The sequence below is a fragment of the Polyergus mexicanus genome, unplaced genomic scaffold (genome assembly GCF_030449975.1).
Source record: "Polyergus mexicanus isolate NDT 795.1 unplaced genomic scaffold, iyPolMexi1.0 SCAF_7, whole genome shotgun sequence".
Classification (NCBI taxonomy): Eukaryota; Metazoa; Arthropoda; class Insecta; order Hymenoptera; family Formicidae; genus Polyergus; species Polyergus mexicanus.
In genome coordinates this window covers 4,424,298-4,446,972 of record NW_027223327.1, presented here as the reverse complement: position 1 = coordinate 4,446,972, position 22,675 = coordinate 4,424,298, and the positions used below count along the sequence as shown (strand labels likewise).

General features: G+C 41.7%; 1 protein-coding gene across 8 annotated transcripts in view; it reads left to right on the top strand.

The window, feature by feature from the left end:
- The window catches only part of Mam (neurogenic protein mastermind), a 165,472-nt gene that overhangs the window by 99,821 nt on the left and 42,976 nt on the right, over nt 1-22,675 (top strand). For 4 of the 8 annotated variants that reach the window (XM_070299632.1, XM_070299630.1, XM_070299633.1 and 1 more), the window contains one exon: nt 13,434-15,179. In XM_070299632.1, coding sequence (XP_070155733.1) covers nt 13,434-15,179 — 1,746 coding nt within the window. Of the gene's footprint in view, nt 1-13,430; nt 15,180-22,675 lie in introns of all 8 variants that reach the window. The other 4 variants (XM_070299631.1, XM_070299636.1, XM_070299634.1 and 1 more) reach the window with 1 other exon arrangement.

Here is a 22,675-nt window from a genome sequence, read left to right as displayed (position 1 = left end):
TTAAACATTAGGAAACTTCCGGAAAGATAGTCATATTATTTGCGTAAATATTGATAACACTATATAGGCTAAATTACGTTCGTCGGTAATAAAGTTGTGTTGAACGTTACAAAGCTAAAGAAATTATTTCGCGATGCTGTATTTTATTTTCAAAAACCAGAAACGTATAGGAGGGACCCATTTGTCGAAGATAGCGAATCCTTTTCTAAATGGAAGATTATCGCGAAATAATTTCTATTCTAATATTGTGTATAGAATAGAAGGTTGCTTCCCGATTTTCTACACGAATTTCACAGGAAATGCCTCGTCGTCGACGATTGTTTTTAATCAAGCGCTTCTGCTTTACCACGGAATAGCAAGTATGAATAAAGGATCATCGTGAATAATTAAGCGCCGTTCTTCCCTCGTGGGTGTACGCTTATAACTCGAATCAAACGCTTCGATGAAAAGTTTAATGCTCGAAGGGAAATGTTCGTCGGCGAATTATCGATGAAACGAATGTTACGAATAACAGAGATCGCAGACATTTAAACACAATGGTGTGCCGGTTGTCATAATGACGCGTCCAGTTACGCTTTAAAGTACAATATTTCGTTTCATAATAATTACCTCCAAATGCTCAACGAATATTATTAATTTATCGATTGATTCCTCTATTTTAACATATGGGATCTATGTTTGCACGCATCCCTCGATTTTTCGTTAGCGAAATTCTCGAATTACCGTAATGATATACATATTACGAATTATATTAAACTTCTCCGAGGCATGAAAGAGCATTGCTTACCATATATGCATCGGGGAAAAAAAAAAAATCGATATAAATAACGAAATCGTTTCTCTCTTTCGCTAATACCTAAATGAAACTCTTGCACTGATTTTTTTTTTTTTTTTTTTTTTTAAATAAACATCACTGGACGAAAGGTATAAAAAAAATCTTGACGAGTCTTTTGTAATATCGCGACTCTTACTTACGAGCGTCATATATGCTGCAAATTCTCGTTCTTTCCGGAAGCAGAATCGTAGGCGTATAAGTCGGTGGGGTGTTGTATCGCATTGTTTGTTCAATAATCAATTGGAGACGCCTCGGCGAGAGAGAACGGCGAGTTGCGCCGTTCACCGGGATGCTGGTGAAATATTTTGCGCGAAAGAGCTCTCGCCAATGGCGATGTGTTCCGAGCTTGCAAATTTCAGAATTTATCGTCGCAGTGAAAAGCGCCGCGCCGCGCCGCAGTTGCAGTCCTCCCGATCGATCCGCTTTAGCCCTCGCGCGCTTTTTCTCTCCTTTTTCTTGCCGATTCTCCGAAAAAAATCGCACCGCGCCTTGGCCAAATTCAGACACGTGAGAAAATTAGCTGACTTTAATTTAATTAACGGCGAATTACTGAAAGGCCAAAGACTCTCGCGTCGAGACGATTTATCTCTGACTGTAATTTTTAATATAATTTAAAATGAATTAAATTAATCGTAATTAAAAAGAATAAGATTGTTTAATGAGTTGATCGAGAATATTTACGATGGAATAAATTATTTTCATTTTAAGATTTCACATTCATCGATCGGCGATAATACGGAGTCGTCGTCGAGCGGCGACATTCTATCGAGAGGTTTTTTTTTTTTTTTTTTTTTTCTTCCAAAGGGGCCAACGCGCAACGTGATATTATACCGTGACTAGACGTGCGGCGCGATGTGTTTGTGACACTCGGATAAGCAACGGCAACGGGGGGGAGGGGGGGTGATACCGTAATGTGCACGCAATCGACGATATGCACCACGGCGAATTACGCATAAAACTTGTCGCGTGCGTGTCGCAAGCGAACGTTTCCCACACACGTGGTGAATAATTTCGCGAATTTTTCCAGCGTTACGTGTGCATTATCGGCGTGCATTGCCATCCATGCCACATGTAATGGTATTATGATTGGCGAGGATACGATTTAAAAAAAAAAAAAAAAAAAAAAAAAAAAACTGCACCCGAATGAGAAATACAGAATATTATTTTCTCTTCAGAAATCACGCGCGAAAATGGAGGAGAAATTTATATCTTATACGAATAATTTTCTGGCGTCTAGTAATCATGATTTTATCACGATTTATTAGACGATTCTCTATGTGTACATACGCGTTCTGGCGCGACATCAACGTCTGCCGATGGCTGACAGAGCAAATCGTTATCGTCGATCGGATGAAGCGTGAATAATATTTCGATGACAGGTGATGCGACTTGTATCGGTATCTCGTCGAGTAAATTCAAGGAAAGTCCGTGGAACAAAGTTTAGTATTTAGATGTCATCCGATTATTTTATATCTGAAGTCTAAGTGTTTGCTCGTTACCTTTGCTAAGCTTAATATTATTCGTTTTTTTATTATTATTATTATTATTATTATTAAAAGCGTGACACGTGGGAAAACGGCGCAATGTCGAGGGTAACAGCATTGTCAACGGCGTAGATACGCGTGATGACGAGAGACGAGCGCGTGACAGAGCAATAAATAAGCAATTACCGACAAGTACGACGACAAGATTGCGTAACGCTTCTTTTCTCTCTCTCTCTCTCTCTCTCTCTCTTTATCTGCTACCTCTTCCTAGTCAATGCGCATACCTCTCGCTCTTCTTCCTTTCTCAGTAGCGGAGGTGATACGCGACGTTGACAATGAATGCAGTTGGCTAATGCGAACATAAGACATCTCTCGCGAAAAGAGTTTACCCCCCGTCGAACGTTGTATAATATGCGAAATCATAACAAGTACGCGATACGAGTGAAATGCAAAAAGTTATGTCCCTTTCCCTTACGCGTTAAAGAAGCGGGAGCGCTTGAAAATGACTGAAAAATAGTTTTTTTTTTGTTTTTTTTTTTTTTTTTTTTTACATAAATAGGAAATAGAGATAATTTTTTGAACATTTCGAGCTACAAAAGATAATTTTCGACTTGATGTATTTGATTGTAAGTATCTAAAAAAAAAATGTTGAACTTATATAAGAATGGCGTGAAAATTTTGAAATACTCTTATTATTATTATTATTATTTTTTTTTTTAATCGAGTCAATGCACCCGACGCTTTAACGATTTACGCAAATACAGTTTTCAAATAAATCAACGACAAAGTCGATTAAATCGAATTTTTTTCGAATTAACATTTTATGCGTAATATGTTAGAGAATTTCGAGAGATTCGACGAAAAACATTGGTCCGTGATGAATTTTGGATCGATATATAACCTCGGAGAGAGAGAGAGAGAGAGAGAGAGAGAGAGAGAGAGAGAGAGAGAGAATTACGAACACGGTATATATAGATTGTCACCGAGACGGCGATTTCGCCGTTGTGATAAGATCGAGCCGACCCGAGCGAGGTTTCGCGTATCACGTTTATGGCACTTAGGCGCGTTACGATCACGTGATTCCGGTGTGTCTGGCTCCGTGAAATTTGTAATTATAATTACGCGAATTTACATGTCAAGGGACGATGTCGATGGGCTCCGTGTGCCGTATCGCCGTGAACCTCGTACGTACGCTTTCTCATTCGCTCGCCACGTGTCTTAACGCAGATCCATTTTTTAAATATCCTTTCGTGAACAATACATCGTTAAAAGATATCCTATTTTTTAAGTATTCTTATCTATAATATATATCTTTCTGTTCTCCGTTAGGCGGGCATATGGGCGAACGCACACAGTTTTTGGAATATATTGTAATCGTAAAACATGAAATGTAAAAAAACGCGTTGTTTTGATCTTTCCATCTCATATATTTTTTTTAAATTTGATTTTAATCTTTCTATATATACATATCCCTTTTTCATACTTGCCATGTACATAGTCATGATAAATGTTTAAAAATCCTGCAAACACACATGAAGCTTTTATTTTCGTTTCAACTAATCGTAAAAATTTTATATATACGATATGTATATATAAAATATACATCTTTTTTTTTTTTTCATTGTTTTTATTCGTAATTATTGCGACTCTTTTTGAAAAGCAAATTATTCCTTATTTAACGTCAGGCAGAGAATTTAATATAATCATATATCGTAGAGTTTATCTTAGGGCGCTTGTGACATGGAACGATATAACGTTCGTTAAAGAAAGATTAATCTTCGTTGATCGAAGAAATCAGAGGCGAAAGAGAATTAACAGCGCATTGTGACACATGTCATGGTCTTATATGGAAAAAGAAAGATTTTTATGCTGCACAAGTTACTCTGCTTTACGGCTACGTAATTGTGGGAAATAATTAATAATTAAATAATATATGTGATCGCGGCGTTCGGTGACTATAAAAATATAACGAAAGGGGCCGCGAAAGGTGCCGCAAGTCCCGTAAGGACTTTTGTAATAGAGCTATATCGATAATACAGAACTGTAATAAACTTCGGTATTGGCGGTAGAGCGTTGCCACACCCTATTAATCGCACCGTTTCCACCGCGATTACATCGCGCACCTATTCCTTTGTACGTCCCTGCGATTAATGCGATATACTCGCGGGAGTAGAACGGACACCGTGATACTACGTCTTGGCAGACTTTGGCTGTAATAACGTGACTTTTCTTTCCGTACTGCGGGATATGAAATGCAGGATTGGGAAAGTTACTTTATAAAAGTAACTCGTTACCGTTACTCGTTACTAATTTTAAAAAGTAACTCGTTACCGTTACAGTTACTAAAAAGTAACGAGTCGTTACAATTTCCGTTACTTTTTTACAATACAAACTAATAAATTATTTTGCATAAGAAAAACTTTTAAAAAATTGTAAGCAAGATTTCATTCAAGGTTTATTACAAAATAAATGATTAAATTTTATCGAAATTCTTTATTAATTTTTAATAAAATTTGTTGCTCCATAGTATCATCATTTAAATGCCCTCTTTGTGGTGTTAATACAGAGCCACCGATGCTAAACATTCTTTCTACAGATGCACTGCTTGGTAGAGCTGTATTATATTTAATAAAAAGTTTTTTAAGTTTTGGATAGTCGTTTAACATTTCTATATTACAATTATTTGATTTTAAAAACCGTTGCAATTCTTCTTGTTCAGATTCATTTTGCACCGTTTTTTGCTCAAAAATGAAAAAATCATCGCGATCGTCAGATTTTCCAGTTTTTGAAGAATTTTCAGTCGATCGGATTCCCAATAAATCCTCCAAGTAATTTTCAGCACGTTTTCTTTTTTCTCCGGTTAACCAGTTTAACTTAAATTTTGGATGTAAACATGCTGCTATTATTAATTTTTTTGTTTCAAATATTGTAAGAAATCTAAAATCAAATATAGTAAATTAAGCGACATTGTTTGTTTTATTGAAATTAATACTTTTGAATCAATAGTTTAAAATAAAATAATATTTTTCAATTAAATCCTTATTTAAAATTAAATAACATATGTATTAATCAAATTAATAAGTTACCTTTTATTTAAACCTTGCTGAATAGCTTCAACTAATGAATGGCAATCTATAAGGTCAGATTTATTGAGATTTTCTAATTTTCGTTGCAAGGTACTTAGAACTGGTAGTAAATGAGATTACAACATAATAAGAATGCTAATTGGTCGATTTGCTTACGGCTTTACGGTTAAGATAAAAATTTTATCACGCACAATAGCAAGAATAATATCTTAAATAAATCAAAAAATTTGAAAAAAGTAACGATAAAAGTAACTGTTAAATTCGTTACTCGTTACCGAAAAATGTAACGAAGTTACTTTTTCCGTTACAAATAAAATTACCGTTACAGTTACCGAAAAAAAGTAACTGTAACGGTAACGGCGTTACAAGTAACGCGTTACTTCCCAACCCTGAATGAAATGCTACTTTGATTCCGGCATTTCGATTAAAGAAGACATACAAATATAATATACGCTATACGAAACGAATTTTTTGCATTTGCAGATTTTACTTTCCTTTATAATGTTCTTTATAAAATAAAAAATTTCTATTAACTTTAATTACGCCACCAGTAAATCACGATGCGAAGCATGTAGGATAATATAATTGTAACAGAAATTATGCATAAAACTATTCTGTCGAAAAGTCACATTTTGCCTGAGGATTTTTTTCAACAATTTTTAATTTGATTCTTTTCCAAAATATAAAGTAGCGTTTTATATTAATAAGTTATTTATCCTCGCGTTACATTGTTGTATACACGCTATACTCGATGATATCGTAATCAGGAGCGAACGCGCTACCATTGTGCGTACGTGGCACTTGGTGTCCTCGTTTACATAAACGTTGGCTTTGTCGGTGATACGAGGACGGTGATCGCAAGGCGGATGGAAGGTTCGCAGAAAACTAGGAGGACGCGACGAATTGACATATTGTCGCGAAGCATCGCTCCTTGTTGTGTAACATCGTCATATTTGTAACACGCTGCGTATATTATTGCTCCGTTTTGCGTCTCGTTTACAGGCACACTTTCTATTCTATAGTAGATTATACAATTCCGATAAATTTTGCTCTCGTAACTACGATCGAAAGATTAGCAGTATCTACACTCTCAGAAAGGATTTCTGACAACGAGACAAAAAATATTCTTCACATATTTAATCGTATCGCAACCTTATGCGGTATAAAAATAAAACAATTTTAAAATTAAATCGATAATTCCTTTTCTTCTCTCTCGAATTAAATAAGATCGTCTTACTATCTTGAGACAAGAGTAACATATACAAATCTAAGTTTATATATTCTTGCGTTTAGAATAACTTGATGTTAGATCGCTACAAATTTCCATCTTCATCTTTGTGAGAAAATTAACGGGATAGCACACCAAGAGCATTTTATTCTAGATTTAAGAATTTTCCATTTAAGATTAAAATATTCCTTTTTCAATAATAAATATGATTGTCGCTATATCGATCCTATTTTATGATAGATCGAAGAGTAATAGCATTAGATCCGGAAATCTTTTCTGTGGGTGTACGTGCGTGTTCTCTATGTCTGTTAAAAAATACCATCTTCTCGAGACAATTATGAACGTTACGATTCGGCGGATTCCTTTCTGCAATATGATGCGATTTTGATATAAATCTGGATAAATTTCTGTATTCTTGTGAATGTTATTAGGTGTACAAATAAGTTTCCGCCGTTTGACAAAAGTTGGCGCCACCAGTAAGTTATGGTTAAAATTGTCAGATGTAAAACACGTCCTTATCGTAAGATTGGACATCAGTCAATAACATGACCTTAAAATATTAATGATTTTTTATCAGTATAATATATTCTTTTGTGTGCGAAAATGTCGAGTTTTGAGCCGAATAAGCGTCATTTGCGGGAACTTTTGATTTACTTCTTCAATTTGAAGAAATCTGCAGCTGAGGCGTATCGATTGCTTGTAGAAGCATATGGTGAGGCTGCCTTAAGTGAGAGAATTTGTCGCGAGTGGTTTCGAAAGTTTAAGAACGGTGAATTTGACATCGAAGACAAAGAACGTAGCGGAAGGCCGAAAGTGTATGAAGACGCGGAATTGGAAGCATTATTTGGATCAAGATTCGTGCCAAACGCAAGAAGAACTTGCACTTACATTGGGAGTGACTCGAAACATTAAGTTCCGTTCTTTCACAATAAATGGCCAATTTTTGATAAAAAAACGGCGGAAACTTATTTGTACACCTAATCATATTCTTTTCGCTTAATTTCGCGTGCACGATTACCTCTCGTATAATTCATTTTCATCCGTCAGCGCGAATATTTTTTTAACGGTTCAACGCTCGCCGCGATTTTACACACATACACATATACATATAAAATCCACGTTATTGCATCTGATTATTGAAATACGCGAACAGACAGCACGAGAGCACCGCGTAAAGTGGCGCCTGACGCCGACGTGGTTTTGGAAAGCGCGTGATTCTTTAAAACAGGCGTGACAGTTTGAACCTCTCGCCCGACAAAATGTGTCTGCGCAACGAGTTACTGCAACAACGATTAATTCAAAAGCGCGCTCGCGTGCGTGCGTGCGTGCGTGAGTATCTGTACTACGGGTAATGCGCGCAATGGGGAATCCATTTTTCTTTTGAAAGCCAATGCGGCAGGATAGGTCGCGTCGCGACCGGTGACAGCCGCGCATTTATATTTGCACGGATGAATATCGTAATTGCATCTGTAATCGCGTGTGGATGCCCCTCTACAATGAGAAGATCCGTCGTCCCGCTTCCTCTCTCTTTCTCTCTCTGTCTCTTGCGCATTCGCGGCCGAAAAATCGCCTCGCATCGACGCCGAAATACCGCGTGCCACTATATGTATTGGGTGATTGCATAAGTTCGTGCCCGATTTAAATATAAACTTCAATAGATTATATTTTAGAGATAACACTTTTATTAATCAATTATATAGTCTCCATTCTTTTCTACAATGGTTTTCCAACCATCTATAAGCTTGTCGATTCCATTTTTGAAGAAAGAACTTGGTTTTTCTTGAAAAAAGTTTGTAAGGTGCTTTTCGACAGCTTCCTCGGAATTGAGATTCTTGCCATTTAAACTATTCCGCAAACACCGGAACAGATAAAAATCTGAAGGCGCAATATCTGGAGAATATGGCGGGTGCTGCAGAATTTCCCATTGCGACTCCTGCAGTTTTCCTGCAGCTTATTCCTTTCAGTCAGAAGATGCGGCACCCACGTATCAAGCTTGGAAATGTATCCAAGCTTTTTTAAATGACGAAAAGCGGTCGAATTATCGATGTTCAGCCTCTCAGCAATATCCTCAGTTGTAATCCTTGGGTTTCTTTCCACTAAGGCATGCACAATGTCATCATCGATGCCAGAAGGCCGTCCAGAGCGGGGTTGATCCTCCATGTTGAAATCACCATTTCGAAATCTGCCAAACCACTTTTTGACTGTTCGGAGAGCAGGAGCGCGGTCCAAATAAACGCTTTGAATATTCTTTTGTGCAATCCCAACACTCACGCCTTTCCGAAATTCATATAGCGTTACATGCCGCAAATGCACCTTTCGTTCTCCATTTTTAACGATTTCTCTTATGCACAAATGGACTTATCTGAACAATGTCTGACGCTAAATTGACATAAGACAACGTCATCTATTCAGTGTAAGCAACAATTACCACACGAAAACAATAGAATTCCGCCATGCAGTAACTTAATGCCATCTATGAAAATCGGGCACGAACTTAGGCAATCATCCAATATATCGCGAGTAATTTTTACTCGTTCACGATAGCGTACGGATTTTCGGCCGAAATTAAATCATTTCGCGTTGTCGTGGCGCCAGGAGAGAAGCGCGGATAATTAACAACGGTCGAGCGAAAGCCTGCCAGCCGCTAAAATTTGTCAGAAACATGTCCTGCCGAAAAGTCGCAAAATACAATCGCGTGTATTTTTTATATCATGGAAGTAAGCGTTCCCTCATTGATTAATAGAAAGAAATAAAAAAAAGAGATATTCTACGAAAGGTTCCTAGAGGTAAAATAATCACAGATTACGATTTCGTGTAAGGAAGAAGAAGAGGGGAAAGTGATCTGAATAAATCGTGCGCGATTGCTTATCCTGCTTATACGGCGATTACATAACGCATCGTTGCACAAGAAGTAGCAAGTGCCTATCAGTTGGCAGATTACGATTCTTGTGTGCCGGTTCCACTCGTGGTAGAGCCACGAGTTGTATAATTGGCAATCTTCCGGATTGTTTGAATGTGAGAAGACGAAAGGAAAAAAAAAAAAAAAAATGGAAAGTCAAATTTTTTTATATTTGTAAATTCTGCCATATTTAATTTTTTTATTATAATGTATTCAAAATTCTTTCGTTTGCATAATTTTATCAACCTCGCCTCGAATTAATCAGTACGAAAACAATGCGTGATTCTTTTTGAGACACGCGACGCGTATTATCTGCTTGTCTCTAAATAAACCGAAAGCGACATCCGCAAAAAATTTGGCGTTCCCCTTCCGTTATTTACATGGAGTCGCGTAAGGGCCCGCGGGCTTATCGGGAGTGAAAACGCGGAAGCGATAAACGCGCGTGCGTGGACGGGGAGCAGAAGGAGTTTCGAGCGTGAAAAGCAGGAAAGAGAGGGGAACGGGGCCGCGTATCACGAAACGTCATTCTCGCCGGTTGATATTTAGGTCGTGTTAACAGTCACGACGCGACTGGCGGGAGCGTTGTTAACGAAATGTAACGCTCGATAGAGACACCGGTGTATATCCGCCCACGCGCGTACACGTCAAGTTTCATGTCAAGTTTAGTAACACGTTCTTATCTCGAGGCATTACTGACGCGCCACGACGAGTGCCAAGATCCACCGCTCAACATGTACGATTTGTCATCGTCGACGATGCTTTTATGAAATAATAAAGTTTCTCTAGATTCCTTCAACCAGGATCGAAAATCTTGCGCTAAAAGATTTGCGGAAAAATTTCATTAAATAATGAATAAAATTATATCCATTGTGCGTATTAATTTATAACGTTATTCAGACTGATTAATACGAAAACAATAATACACATAGATCTGCTCATTACATCATAATATAATTGCAGAACACGTGAATACGGAATAAAATGTCGGATGTATTTGTTACAAATTCCAAATTAAATCTCTTGACGGAAAAGTTGAGTTTATTTATAATACGATTAATAACAGGAGAGATAAAAGTATTTGCGTAATACAATGACAATATAACGTGACACGAATTTAAGTTACCAATTCCAGATGCCTGACTCATTAGCAACTTAATCGTGGCGCAACATGCCATTTATTATATACGAAGCAAGTGACGGATCTTAAGAAGGGGCCTAGCATCTACCCTTTTATAGACGTGTCGGTTTCACGAATTAAGCCACTCTTTGCGTATTCTAAGCGTATTCGAATTCATTCGAAGCGTCACATTTTAGCAGAATTAATTATTAGTATTACATTCACACTCGCGTTACTCGTCACACGTTTGACAAACGACAGCGGCGGGGCTCGAGTTTGGCGAACTCGTATCCAGACGCGCCAGTCTGTAGGATTATTAACCGATTTCATCGAATAGAGGGAATTAAAACCGTAAAAATACACACTTTTATAATATCGGGTATTTACGAGCAAAACCGCATCGTTTACCGTTGTCGTTTGCGTGCAATTTTGACACGGACAGAATTTTAATTCGCCGATCTAACCTTTGACCGGGGTCAAATCAAAAGAAAGGGAGGTTTCGCATTTTTGCACGAGTGTGAAAATCGCGCAACTCGGAGAAAGTAATTGGTTCGATGAAACGGGAGCATAGAGTTTAAAGTTTTTTTTTTTTTTTTTTTTTTTTTCCCCTGCCAAAGCCTCGGCGGAGCGATGCGCGAATGAAGAAAGAGGAGGAGGGGACAGGAAGGGGAGGGAGAGAAGTGGAGTGCAATATTGACGCGAACAGGAGCTCGGATACGCCATTATCTGCCAAGCCCCGACACATACTTTTCGCCCTGTGAAATTGCTTCGCGAGAGCTTTCACACGGACCTGTTTCCAGCGTCTTGCATCCACGTCGCGCACGTGCAATCAGGGGGTGTCGTGACCTCCGCCCTCGTTATAATATCATACGGATCGGAGAGACATTTATGGTTAACGGATGTGGTACGATATTCGTGCTAATATTGAACTTGGAAGGAAACAAGATAAATTTCGATTCGTATTTTTTGCACCAGTAGTTTTACGAATGCGGGTCTGTGAAGGTGCGGCCTTAAATAAATTTTTAAACGCGACGCAAAAATCATCGTAAATTTCAAATGATCTGCGATATACCTGCTACGATTCTCCCTATTATCGCACCAATTATGGATCTTACATTTTGCCGGGATCATCAAGGAGATGATTGGCGGCGAGGAGAGCTTCCTTTACGCCTTACTGTAACGTATACTTCATTTCACGGAATGTATTAAAAGGGGAGGACGGAATCCGGATTGCCGGCTATTGAGGAGACCGTTATCCACCTTTACGGTGAGCATGATGACTGGTCCTGCGATTGGCGGGAGGATGCTGCGGGTAGAGAAGGCTGACGGAATATCGTATTATATCTGTGGAAGACGCGGGATTATTCGAGCTCGGGTCGAACTGGAGGGAACGGGAAGATAGGACGAGGGGGATGAGGCGAGGGGAGAAAGCGTAGGGGGAAACGTAGAACGGCCGATTCTCTATTAGAGGGTAATACGTATTATCGATTTTTTGGGATGAAAACGGTAGGTTATCCCGGTTCAAATCATGACGAATGTAGAGATATACACCGACGCGCTCGCAACCGTACGCTCTTCGTCGTGTACGTTTGTCGGTTGAAGCGCTTTTCGCGACCGCACCCTGGAAAAACTTTTTCTCTCTCCCCTTCCCCTTTTCTTTGCCCGTCGTCGCCGCCGCTGTGAATTTGTTTGCCCGATCGAAAACACAGGATCGCCGACTTGAAGATCTCGCAGAAATCCCTGCCGACGAGAAGTAGCTCGTGCCTAAACGGTTTCCTGAATCCTTGGAATCCAATGATAATTGTCGAATTTATTCAACAAAAAATGATTACAATTTTTCATTACGATTGATTCAAAATAAATTGCGGTATACTGATATATTACGCTTTATTGAATGGCGGATATCTTTTATACATATATGTTTTATTATTATATGATTACCGTTTACTAATTAACGATTAATAATTAAATTCGAGATGATTATTTAATTAATGATTATTTTAATTACGTCCTCTTTATTAATAAATCATAAGGATAATCATTCTGCAGCATTGATAAAAACGTGTGTGCGAAACATGTTGCAAACATATATAGAATATTTATATAACATTATAATATGACATGCAAAATATTGTCGATATATATGTATATAATATAGTGATATATATTTTTGAAGAACTTGATTGCGTGCGATCGATCACAGCTACTACTTGGATCAACCACGTCGCGCATAGAATCACGTGCTATCACGTCTTTCGAGATCCGCTTGTCGTGAAATTTACGAGCCGTCAGGGTCCGGTTCTCCGCGAAACAAAACTGCCCGTCGCGGGCGGCCGTCGGCGATTCATACAAAGACAACAGCTGAAAAAGCGTCGCAAGTATTGACAGATACGGTGAGAAACCGCTCGGGTTAATCGGGCGAAAAAAGCTATGGAATCGAGCTCGGCGACACCAGCGACGGAGTTAAATACCTCAGTACGGTCGTGCAACGGAGCATGGAAAAAGCGGCTGTCTTGAAAACAAGACCAGTAGCTGTTCTCTCGCTAAATCTGACGACGAATCAATACTATCAATTGAACGAGACACAACGAGAAAAGGGAAGAAATAATAAAATTAATCAATTAAAGAAAAATTGAAAGAATAATATGGCATACATAATAGAATATATCTCTTGAAAATTGTGTATTGCGGATTTATAAAGTTATATTACTTCTTCATTCTTTTCTGCGGAATTCGCGATGACGATTCACGAGCATATCCTTCTTATCTTCTTGTTTTCAGCAGCAGAAATACCTCAAGAGGACGGCCGAGGATTTGGAGCCTGCCGGTGCTGGTAGCGGCGATGCTGGTTTCGGCGAGCCGCCGGTCAAGCTGCAATGCACGCAAGGTCAGCATCAGCATCAGCAGGCCCAGGGCGGCGGTGGTGGCGGCGGTGGGCCTCATCACGGCCACGGCCAGCATCAGCCGGGGAACGGCGCCAACTCGACTGGCCCGACGACCGGCGGCGGGGGCGGTACTGGTGGCGGTGACGGGAACGAGGGTCTCACCAAGTTTCAAGTACAGATCGTTCAGCAGCTGGAGTTCACGACCTCGGCGGCGAATAATTCGCAGGCGCAGGCAATCTCGACGAACGTAACGGTGAAAGCCTTGACGAATGCGTCGGTTAAAAGCGATCTCCTGAACGCGTCTTCCTCGCCGAAACCTGGTCCAGATACCTCTGCGTCTGCTACGTCCAGGCCGCAAGCCGGAAACGGCAACGGTCCCGGGCCCGGTGCGGGTGGCGGGCCTGTTCCCGGTGGCGCCGGCGGTAGCGGCGGAATCGGTTGCGTCGACATCGGGAACCTGGTCGAATGTAAGCAGGAACCCGATAACGAATTCGTGGATCTGGAACAGTGTGCCGCCGCGCTGGAGAAGGATGCCGCGGCGAACGGTGCCGGCTTTCCCGGCTTCTCCGAGTTTATGGGTGACGACACCGGCGACGAGATTATCACGTCGGACGCTTTCAAGGATCTTATCTCCGAGATATCGGACTTCCATCCGGAATTTATGAAGGACTTTGATTTCGAGGACAAGAGCGTTGACACGCTGGCGAACAACGCCGTGGCGGCGGCCGCCGTCGCCGCGGCGGCCGCTGCTGCTGCCAGCAACAATAATAATAATAACAACAACGGGCTCCCGACGACGAATAACGGACAAATCAAGATCGAGGACGACAAGGATACGATGCATCCGCAGCAGCAGCAGCAGCACCCGAACAATGCGAACAACGTCAATAGTAACAACGTCGGTAATAACAACGGTAACGCGATGTCGGCTAACTCGAGCCCGGGCGCTCTCGGTTCCTCACAATACTCCCCCGCACGACTTCCTTATTCCGGATTAGATTTCAAATCGGAAATGAGCCCCGCGGCCCAGACGCTCAAGCAGATGGCCGAACAGCATCAGCACAAGAGTCAACAACTGGGTTTGGGCGGATTCAATCCAACGGCGGCCGCGGCGGCTGCAGCGGCGCGGGGTCCAACTGCCAGGTCCCCGTACGCCGAGTTTCCTCAGTTTGGTGGCGCGTCCGATTATCTTGGCAGTCCTGGAAGTACGGGACCAACTGGCGGACAGTCTCAGGCCACGGCTACCGGAACCGGCTCGTATCACAAGAACAATGGTACGCCGACCTTCGGAAACCAGCAAACGAACGACATGTTCGTCGGCTCGCAGACGCAATTTGCCGCGGCAGGCTTGACGGACATGAAGAGGCCTCAGCCGGCCACGACGGGCGGCAAGCCCGGCATGCTTGGACCCAGCGGTTACAAGCAACAATACTCGCCGTACGGTAGCCCGGGCTCGATGCCGAATCACGGCAGTCCGGGATATCCGTTGCCACCCAGAGGATCCCAAGGTGGCGGGCCGAATCAGACCGGCTCGCAAGGACCCTTCGGCACCAACTCCACACCGCCGAGACCTCCTTCCGGACCCGGCACTTCCACCCTGCAGATTAATCAAGCGCAGCAACTGCACATCAGTAATCAGATACAAGTAAGTGGAATGTTCTTTTGCATGAAATCGATTATCTCGAAAATCTCACGAAAAAAAATTAATTCTCTTACGGAAAAAAAAAAAATTATCCTACAATGTTATTTTTGTATAAGAAGTCGTTACATCCGTTCGCATCATTTTTTTCTTATCTTTATATTGGAAAAAGATTCTCGTTATGCGCGTAAAACTTTTTTAAAGACGGATCGCGCTTAGAAACACACTATACACTTGTAGTAATTTACATATTATTATTTATACTGCGTGTATATATATTGTAGTATTTTTTTAAATTCTCACACAATCATCGGGATATATGTAAATAAAATTTGCTAGTTCAACTGCTCGAATTAAGCAAATTCCCTCGGATTAAACGAAGTTCCCTCGACAATTACCGCGTATATATTCCTCAACGGAAAGATGGAATTCATATCGAGCTCTCAAGTTTCGACACGGCGAAATTTCTTCTCGGTCAGCGGGATGCCAATCGCCGTTATCGTGGCAATCGAGAGGCGAGGGCGAAGCTATACCGAGTGTGCTACTCGAGGCCGAATCGAGTGATATCTGTTGCGCCGCGACGACGCGTCTATTTTTGTCGGCGGCATCGCGGGGCGTCGTTGGCCACGGCGGCGTCGTCGAAGGGGTGGCGGCGGCGGCGGCGTTGTCGGTCGTCGATGAAACGAGGGTAGGAGGGGGAGCGCCGGCGTCACGGGGACGCCGCGACGCGCAACAAGTAGTCTCGTTCCTCCCGCCACCGCCGACGGCTTCTCTTTATAAATTTTCCCTCTCGCCAGAAAGAGAGAGAGAGAGAGAGAATGAATCCACCCCTGCTCTCTCTCTCTCTCTCTCTCTCTCTCTCCCCCTCTCCGCGCCGACGCTTCTGGACGGCAGTGGGGGCGGACGGGGTGAAATGGGATGAGGGAGACGCAGCGAGGGGTGGTTGCGCACAGCCGGCGTCGCGACGCCACCGCCGTCTGCTCGATTTAACCTGCGCCTGCAATCCGCGTCAATATATACGCTGCGGAGTGGTTAGTCGCGGGGCTGCGCTCGTGACAATACGCACGCAGCGATCTCGTCGCCGGCGAGATAGCCCTCGTTCGTCCGTACAAAGGATCTCACCTGGATGGATGAAAAGAATCGCCGTCGTTCGTCGATGCGCAGAGAGTTCGATTCGATACGCAACGTTATACGATTTGAATGGAGCTCTCTGAATAACTGTCAATAGATATACGTCCACGTGGGCGTATCTCCCGTATAAACGATGGAAGCTAATCATTAGGAAAGCCGACTTGATATTATTCATCCAATCCGGAAATTATAATAGTAGTAATTTTGAATAATAATATAAAATTTATTTGCGATATATATATATATATATATATGCGATCTTTTCGATTTAACGAGCACTCGGATTAATCATTGCTGAGAATCCGCAAAAGATTCAGAAGTGAGACCGCAATTCAGGATTCTCTGTCAGATCGTAGAAACTCGTATGGTCAGCCGCGGCGTCTCTTTTACTCTCAAATTCGTAGGGAACTTGCTGACCGAGAGAGAATCGGTGGTCCTCCGGCGCCGTACGCGAGATACCCTCCGCTATAAAATCCCCCCGGTCCATTGTGGCGGACAGGTCTTATCTGCTCGTACCCCGAACGGATTTGGATTCGGAAGCGTTCCTAGTCTCGTCCGCTCGTACGAGCACCGTACCTCCATCTCATAAATCACGTTAGGTGGCGTGTATTTGCATCTCAATGCGACGCGGCGAATGACGCTGTTCTTTTTTCTCTTTAAACGAAAGATCTCTCTGGCCTTTTCCACTTGCTCGTAGACGTCTCCGATTTTTCTTTTCGCGCTATCGCCTATTTTCATTCGTGCGACTATGCGCTATTTTTTCAATCTCATCCGAATCGGTCGAGTACGATGTTGCCCGTGTAAATATCATTGTAGAATAACGACATCATCGATATCGATAATATGGTATGGAATTTCCGCGATGGGCAGAGTTTCGCTATGCGATACGATAATGGAGGATATCAGCGCGCGCGATATCGTACAGTTATAATTAATCATTCTCGGACAGTTTTGAATCATTGAATTTCCCCCTCCCGTGGATGCCAATGCGGATCGATAGGTTTTGTTGCCGGCGGAATATTATCGAAGCTCATAAAAAAATAAAAGCAAAGACTAAACGGATATCAATGTTGGAATTCTCGTGTCTGGCAAAATCGCGCGTGAATCTCAAAGTCGACTCGAATAACGAGTCGCGCTCGGAGATTTTCTCGTATTTGTCGACGTAAATCTTTTGCGCAGAGAACTTTTTACTTTTTACTGTATCGACGTGTAATTTATTAAGAAAATTTCGAATTTCGCTTGAGGATCTGCGAACGATTTTTCCACGTTCTTCTTCTAATCTCTCGCGTCGTCGGATCTTGCGAGTCGACGCTGTTATCGGGACGGAAGTCCATCGGAACGGAGCACGTCGCTCGCTTATCAAATCCTCGGAATTGCCGCCCTGCTCTATATCAGACATATATCGGAATCGCGTACAGTCAGGTACAAGGAATCTTTCCTAGGATGTACGATGGATTCCGAAGGGGGAGCGCGAAGTTCGCGGAGGAAATTAACGCGCGTATTAAAATTTAATCGAAAATTCAATCCATCCACAGTGCCATTTAATTGCCTCTTATATTGTAAAGTTGTCATACGATACTCATTTATATCTCGGCTGATAAAATAATTTTTTATTTATATATACACATTAACGTCGGATGTATAGAAATTAATTTACACAACACACGTGTAACCGTGGGCAGGCAAAATCGATGCACCGAAATGTCGTCGCAAATCAAACGTGCCACGACGTAATTTGTAAAACTCATTCGGTAAATACGACGACGCGATCGATACGATTTGCGAAGCATATCCCATTTCCCTCTCCCCCTTCCCTCCTACTCTTTCCCACTTCGCGAAAGAGAGCGGGTATGTTACGGATGTTAAGCGCCCTTTTCAAACGTTCAACCGCGGCCGTTCGATCATTGTAGCGAATATCAATTTATCGCTAATTACGGAAATCGAGAATCATAATGTCGCAACAAACGGGTTAGTGCGTTCAATAAGAATTTATCGTCGATTATACCTCGTTATCGAAGTAATCACGCGACGCGCGTTAATGGTACGTACGTTCGCGATTCGGAAGCAAAAAAAAAAAAAAAAAAAAAAATCGCTGCTCATGGTGGCGAAGTATCTTCCGAGGAAAAGAATAACGCGTAGAATGGATTTCGTGGAATTTTCTCCGTATCGCGAGCTATGTCGGGAATTTCACGCAGATGAAAACGCTTCCAGTGTGACGCGTCTGACCGAGGGTGCAGTGTTCACTTGAGTATTCATCATGTTATATATATTGGATGATTGCATAAGTTCGTGCCCGATTTTCATAGATGGCATTAAGTTGCTGCATGGCGGAGTTCTATTGTTTTCGTATGGTAATTGTTGCTTACACCGAATAGATGACGTTGTCTTATGTCAATTTAGCGTCAAACATTGTTCAGATAAGTCCATTTGTGCATAAGAGAAATCGTTAAAAATGGAGAACGAAAGGTGCATTTGCGGCATGTAACGCTATATGAATTTCGGAAAGGCGTGAGTGTTGGGATTGCACAAAAAAAATATTTAAAGCGTTTATTTGGACCGCGCTCCTGCTCTCCGAACAGTCAAAAAGTGGTTTGGCAGATTTCGAAATGGTGATTTCAACATGGAGGATTAACCCCGCTCTGGACGGCCTTCTGGCATCGATGATGACATTGTGCATGCCTTAGTGGAAAGAAACCCAAGGATTACAACTGAGGATATTGCTGAGAGGCTGAACATCGATAATTCAACCGCTATTCGTCATTTAAAAAAGCTTGGATACATTTCCAAGCTTGATACGTGGGTGCCGCATCTCCTGACTGAAAGGAATAAGCTGCAGGAAAACTGCAGGAGTCGCAATGGGAAATTCTGCAGCACCCGCCATATTCTCCAGATATTGCGTCTTCAGATTTTTATCTATTCCGGTGTTTGCGGAATAGTTTAAATGGCAAGAATCTCAATTCCGAGGAAGCTGTCGGAAAACCACCTTACAAACTTTTGTCAAGAAAAACCAAGTTCTTTCTTCAAAAATGGAATCGACAAGCTTATAGATCATTGGAAAACCATTGTAGAAAAGAATGGAGACTATATAATTGATTAATAGAAGTGTTATCTCTAAAATATAATCTATTGATGTTTATATTTAAATCGGGCACGAACTTATGCAATCACCCAATACTTTCCTTTCCTTAGTAAGCGATACAAGTTTATGATAAGTTGAAAGTTAATTGGGACGTTAACGGGGATTATTAATTGATAATTAAATATAATAATTCGAGTAACATCGATTTATTTCTTCCCCTATATTCTTGTAGACGTAAATTTCAAAGCGATTCTCGATGTTGTTATTATACTGTACCATTGAAATTAATTTATGTGATCCGGCAACATTAATACCCTCGATCGCTCGATCGACGATATCGGATAACATCGTCAGATGTTTGTCGTCGAAATAAAGGGGGCGACCACGTGCGTCGGTGACCCCGTCTTCACCTATGCAAAATAGCATCCGCGGATTAATTGACGAAATATTCAAATTGCCGATTCCGAGGCACGTATCAGGGCACGGTCACGCCGCGCATTCAAATGATAATGTGAGTATACGAGCGTGCGAGCTTCCTGGAGTTTGCGACACCTTTCCCGTCGACGTTCCTACGCTCGTCATCGAGGAGATCGGTGAGATATCGCGCACAAGCGAAGGTTTACCCGAAGGTGTTATCGATGCCAACGATGTCAATCTACATACCGTAATGAAGGCAAGAAGGACGTCGTTTCCTTTCTTGCAACCTTAGTCTTGACCCTCTATAAAGGGTACAATGGTACCCCACGCTCCTGCCGCTTCGTCACGTGTATTACAAGTTGACAGTTTGTTCTTGTCAAACGAGTATTTTAATCGTTGCAGCCGATCAACGTCCAGTGTAATACTTTGGCGACGATTCACGATTCCTGCTGCTGCTGCTTGCTGATAAAAAAAATGTTGGCATCGGTATTTTATTTCTCGATGTGTATACATGAGTGCAAGAGGGGATATACTAGGACCTCGCGTATATATTATTTGCACACTCATACTCGGTGACGCGTGCGTTATAGAATCGCCGCTCGATTTGTGCAACGTTGTTCTCAATTTGTTTCTGCACCGCGCGTGTATCACTTGAAACGTGATTCGTTAATGAAACAGCACTCGTCCGTTGTCGAGCCGATTTTCGCGCGCGGAATACCTCACATTATTCGACAGAGAGAGAGAGAGAGAGAGAGAGAGAGAGAGAGAGAGAGATATGCGACGCGACGCGCCAAGTAATCACCCTCGCGCTGTTAATTTGACGAAACATACGATCGACTTTTAACCGATCGCGCCAATCAGACGCTCGAACGTGTATTCACGTATTCGTATATGTATATTTTATCGCTTTTTCATAATTCGCGCGTTCTGTCGCGTCCATGTGACATGACCGGCACGGTCTTTTTACACGTATACGCTTTCCTATATCGCTTCGATTAATCCGCTAAATCCAAAACGGGGCGTATTTTATAAATAAACGTTTTAAAGTATCTCTCTCCTCTGAAAAATTTAACACGATAAATCGTTACGCGGCGACTGGCGTGGCCGTAAATTAACGCCGCGATCTTATCGAAGAAGAACGCGATGCCTCCGCGTAATCGCCGCGTCGCTTGCAAATTGCGACGAAACGTCGTCGTACAATCCGCGCAACATCTATCGCGCCTCGCGTCGAACGTTCCACAATTCTGACCGTGTGAATACGCGTTTCATTGCGATATAAGAAAACATTAATTAATTTTCTTATTATTAAAATTGAAATTTGACATATACGCGCACGTACATACCAGGATGTTCGGTTTTCTCCTTGAAAAGACTTTTTTTTTTTTTATAAAACGTCTTTATTAACAATTTTAATAAAAATTCGTTGTTTTGTGAAAAGATTGATTTTACAAAAGGCCTGATGAATAATGATGAGCGATACGATATATAAGTTAATACCAGGTATATAAATATGAAACCGGAATTTTTGTATAGAAAGTACACGTTTATTGTATGAAAATGATAAAAAATATTTTATTCCAAGTATTGCCCATTGCTAGCTATACATTTCTCCCATCCCTCTGACAATTTGTGGATGCCACGCCAAAAAAACTGTTGCTCCTTTGAGACAAAGCAGTCATCGAGCCATTTTCGTACATTTTCGTAAGAGCCAAGTCTGGTAAGTAAGCCGCATGCGAAAGTATTTCCCAACTAAACGCCTCAATCATCGTTTCCTTGATCGGTTTTACTGTGTGCGATGCTGCATTATCATGAAGCAAAATCACTTTGCGTTGCCTTTTTTGATATTCTGGTCGTTTTTCACGCAAAGCTTGATTCAAATCGATCATTTGTTGTCGGTAGCGTTCAGTATTAACGGTTACGCCAGGTTTTAGCAGCTCATAATAGATCACACCCTTCTGATCCCACCAAACACAGAGCATTGTCTTCCGTCCATAGCGATTTGGCCTTGCAGTCGAAGTCGATGGTTCGCCTGGATTTACCCATGATCTTTTACGCTTAGGATTCTCGAAATATATCCACTTTTCATCGCCAGTCACAATTCGATGGAGAAATGACTTTCTTTTGTACCTGGCGAGCAGCATTTCGCAAGTGGTTTTTCGATTCTCCTGCTGTCTTTCGTTCAGTTCATGTGGAACCCAGTTTCCCATCCTCTGGATCTTTCCCATGGCTTTCAAACGTATGGAGGCGGCTTCTTGCGTCACGTTTAATTGATTCGCGAGTTGTTGTTGCGTTTGAGCGTCATTCTCATCCAACAATGTTTGCAATTCGCTGTCTTCAAACTTTTTCAGTGATCTTCCACGTTCTTCGTTTCTCGCGTCAAAATCGCCACTTTTGAATTTTTTAAACCACTCAAAGCACTGTGATTTACCAAGAGCACGCTCACCGTAAGCTTCGACAAGCATCCGATGCGATTCCGCAGCAGTTTTCTTCAAATGGTAACAGAAAATCAAATTCCGGTTTCATATTTATATACCTGGTAGCTCGGTCTGACTATTATTTTTATTTTAAAAATTATAAGTGTATTAATTAATTATGCTCTAATGCATTTTGCTTGTACGTTACGTCTTATGGTGTCTCAGTCGACTAGCCCGCGATTTTACAGACGCGCTCGTCGATTCCGCGCGTCATGGTATAAGCGACCAGTATGGTATACGCACACCACGATCGAGCATAATGCATAAGGCACATTCCACAATGCTTGTGCATACCGCGCTGAAATCGATATCCATGTCCCTCTGTTTGCAACCTACATCGCGTCGGCTCTGTACAGTCTGTTCTCGCATAAGTCGTCGATTCAATAGGCATTCTTACACTC